General features: G+C 43.2%; 1 protein-coding gene across 1 annotated transcript in view; it reads right to left on the bottom strand.

Annotated features, from left to right (window-relative positions):
- Window positions 1-378: 378 nt before the first annotated feature.
- The window catches only part of ANKDD1B (ankyrin repeat and death domain containing 1B), a 26,805-nt gene continuing 23,158 nt past the window's right edge, over window positions 379-4,025 (bottom strand). Inside the window, exons 13-15 of the mRNA XM_009578822.1 lie at window positions 1,638-1,836; window positions 784-915; window positions 379-437 (exon numbers count right to left, since the gene is read on the bottom strand). Coding sequence (XP_009577117.1) covers window positions 379-437; window positions 784-915; window positions 1,638-1,836 — 390 coding nt within the window. The remainder of the gene's footprint in view (window positions 438-783; window positions 916-1,637; window positions 1,837-4,025) is intronic.

Genomic DNA, 4,025 nt, shown 5'->3' with positions numbered 1-4,025 from the left:
TCCCCCAGCTTTATATGCTGAGCATGATGTCATATGGTATGGAATATCCCTTTGGTCAGTTGGGGTCAGCTGTCCCAGCTGTGTCCCCTCCCAGCTTCTTGTGCACCCCCAGCCTGCTCGCTGGTGGGGTGGGGTGAGAAGCAGAAAAGGCCTCGACTCTGTGTAAGCACTGCTCAGCAGTGACTAAACCATCCCTGTGTTATCAGCACTGTCTCCCGCACAAATCCAAAGCATAGCCCCATACCAGCTACTATAAAGAAAATTAACTCTATCCCAGCCAAAACCAGCACAGTTTCCTGAAAAGATATTATTTGCATTTGAAAGTCACTTTCCATCTGGCATGTAATCCATCATATATGCCATGTTTTATTGATGAACTCATGAAATTGCACATTTTCTGGAGTCCACGTCAGTGCTGCTTGCAGCTCTGGTCTTCTCTGTAAAGTAAGAGGAGAAAATGCTTGCTTGACATGCTCCACTTTTTACAAGGTCAGACTAATGTAACCGAAGAATGGCCAATCACATTTTAACCGTGTTTGCAGGACAATGGAGGGAAGCAAAGTTTGCACATTTTTATCTTCCTTTAGAAATCTCAAGTCTCACTTAAATGCTCTTCCTCAAGCAACCTCACCCCCCCAGCAAGGGCAGATTCCCAGATAGGAAGAGAGTGTCCTCCAGCTGCACCGCAGTCACACCTTCCCAGCACCAGCAGGGACCTCAGCACCGCACTGCAGTCTTGCACAGGACAGCGTAACGTGCTCCGTACACCACAACACAACTTACCGGCTAAAGCCTGAAATCCTGCTTCCACCAGATCTTCATAGATATGCTTGACAGGATTCTGATGAGCCAGCAATATACCATGTAACCAGATGAGCAACATTCTGTTTCCATGTTCCTTATAACTTTTTTTCCCTATGCAATACACAAAGCATTTGTCTGTTCCATATGCTGGAAACAGTGTATTTTATGCGTTTGCACTTTTAATGTTCCAAGAGGAACCTTGGAAACCCTTTAAAACCTACTCATTTACTCTTACTTCCTTTCTCACCTAGAAGCAAGATGAAGACTGAGACTTACAAAGGTTAAAAAATCCCCAAAAAGTCCAGTTTTATCTTAAAGCTACTGTAAAGGAGGGGGAAAAAGCTAATACATCTTAAAATTAATTTTTTCCTTTCATTTTTGTTCAACCTGGAGTAGTAGTAAACAATTACAATGCAGGCTATACAAATACTGCTTTCCCAGCACTCGAGATGCCTGAAACCAGGAACGGCAGTGTTTCATGGCAGCTCTGAAGACGGAGTATGAAAAGGTCTTCCTGTCATGAGGTTCCCCAGGTCTGCACTTGCAGCGTGACCTGCAAGACCCTTCTGTGCTGCTCACTGCTCCTATTTTTTATTTCCAAATGTGGAGGTTCCTTCAGGCCAAGAGGGAGAACAGAAGTGGCCTGTACTTCTACAGCACTGCTCCCCAGGAACCAGGGACAAGGCTTGCATCCATTCACCGCTCTTGTTCATAATTTAAATAAGAGCAGTAGGGCCAGTGTGTATCTGTGATACTTACATAGTTTAAAAAGCAACTCTGCCTTGCATTTTTTATAGCTTATATATTATGTCTAGCCATTCATATATTGTTACCTGTCCATTGTTCTTCAATAGCTTTAATTTGTTCATCCGTGAACTTCCAGAACAGGGCCAGTTTTTTCCATTCCTGGGGTTTTAACTGGTTGTATGCTAGATTCCACAGGGAGGAACGGATTTGCTTGGTCTGTGTACTGTGATCTTGTTTGAAGGACAAGCTGAAGTCTGACCCATCATCACTATGAGCTAGATGTTCCTGAAAAAGATGATAAATCTTGTAATGAAGCTGAGAACCTTTGCTTAGCGAGCAGTGAACACTCTCCTGTACAGCCATATGTAGCTACTGACAGGTGATTTGCTCGGTGCAGGTAAAGGAACTGTGTTTGGCCCTTTGGAAGACGTCTTAGCATAGATGACGTTATTACAGTCTTAACAACAGAAGAGAAACAAAGCTCTCCTGTGTCTTATTGCTGTGTCTTACTAAGTTAAATGCAAAATAAACCACTTTCTTTCTCTGGCACTTGATACACAATAGCAAGTACACCAAGTACTACGCCAGAGCTGCTGTGCTCCTTGGCTGTGTCTACTTTATATGTCACATTTTGAACATGGTTGGGTTTCAGCCACAGTTCTTACTCTTTCCTCTTGCTTCTCGAAGTGCTAACCTCTCCCTGAGGAAGAGTCTAGGCACCATCGGCACAGCGCTTGCTCAAGCTGTTCCTGCCTCTGCCTGTCAGCTCCGCTTGGCTGAAGCGGGGACTACCAGGTCATTTGATGGCAGCATGAGCCATCAGGTTTAGCATGCAGAGCCCCGTTCAGCAAGTGTCTAAGCACCAATAAGCACATGCACGTTGAACCTTGATCTAGTTTTATTGCCTGCATAAGCAAAATTGGATAGATACCAAAACCACAAGCATTTTACCCTCCAGATTAAAAGTGATGTTGCTACCATAGGAATGGCTCACCTGAAACAGGAGTGATGGCATTATTTCTTGATTGGGCACCTCTGCAAAAGTCATGTCTAGTAGTGATTTCAGCCCTAGCTGAGCGGTGCCCAGGGAAAAACCTCATTGCTAGTGTAGGTATGCTCAAACTACTTTGATATTTATTTCATTTTGTTTATGTGCTAGTCCTGTTTCAAATCAGCCTCGAAAGCAAAAAATGTCTTCAGGAAGTTGATACAGGATTATAAAGCAGATACTAAGCAGAAAAGGAAATGGCAGCATGCCACATTTGAAAAGTGCTAAGTGTAAAATACTCCATTCCAGATTAAATTAAGAAAAATACAACAACAGGGTTACTTCCTAACCTTATGAGAGTCTGGCAAGAAAAAAAATCTTAGTTCAATAACTAAGCATTGTCATGTATGTTTGATTCCATTTTTCTGGTGCAGACTTTATTTCATCCTTCCTGATACATGCAAGGTGAGATTTAGGACATTCTACAGGACAGCTTCAGGCTCTCCCCCATTCAGTGTTTCTCTTCCGAGGTTTTTTTAAAAAAACAGAAAACCACACCAAAAAAACCCACAAACAAACAAACAAAAAGAACTTTTTTCTCCTCCCTTTGCAGCAGCACAGCTTCTCTTTGCTGCTAATTGTGCGTCTGCGCAATGGCAGGGTGGGACGTAACAGCAGTCCTCAAATCCAGTCAAAAACAGCCTGGGCAATGATAGGGAAGGGTTAGGTAGAAGCAGTAAATAGAAAAAAGGGCAAACAGAGAGAACAAGGCACACTCTTACACATTAGTATCATCTGCATTTTCTCACAGCAACATGACATTTCCCTTTGTAACTAATGCCTCATCACAGATGGTAAGTCAGCCCAGTGTAACAAAAAGACAGTTCTTACAACGATGGTTCAAAACCCTGTATTTCCTATACGGTAACACCACCTGAACAACGTCATATTCCGTAACTGTAAGATCTAAGCTGCTCCCAAAGGCTGTGCTCTTAGCTTCAGGTAATGGGATACAAACACTTATGTTTCTATTTCGCAACATCTGTGGAGCTCTTGCAGAAAACGTCTGCTTAAATATCTTTTCTTCTCCTCAGGCAATTCAGGAAACAATGCCAAGAGGTTAGGAGCATTACAGGCTCACTGCTGTCAGACTTGTCATGTCTTCTCTGGCAACAGATTACTTCACTTCTAATTCCCCTTTAAGCCACAAGAAACAATAATGTACTTGACAACTCCAGCTGAACTGATGCAAATCAAATATGCACAACACAGGGAGCTCATGGAGGTGTTTTTCATTATAATTAATCTGGATCTGTGATTTACCAGCACAATGCCCTGCAAGGTTAAGTGTCACGGATTTGGACACACAGGGCCAGAGTGGGATGGTAAAAGACCGGCTAATTCATGTGCCTGCACTCGGGCAGGATTAGTATGCTTATACCGCCCCGGGAGGCACTTGGCTAACCTGGTAAAACAAACACTCCCT

This window comes from Fulmarus glacialis, unplaced genomic scaffold, assembly GCF_000690835.1.
Source record: "Fulmarus glacialis isolate BGI_N327 unplaced genomic scaffold, ASM69083v1 scaffold15205, whole genome shotgun sequence".
In the NCBI taxonomy this organism is placed as follows: Eukaryota; Metazoa; Chordata; class Aves; order Procellariiformes; family Procellariidae; genus Fulmarus; species Fulmarus glacialis.
The sequence above is the reverse complement of the archived record's forward strand: the minus strand, read 5'-3'. Positions and strand labels throughout refer to the sequence as shown.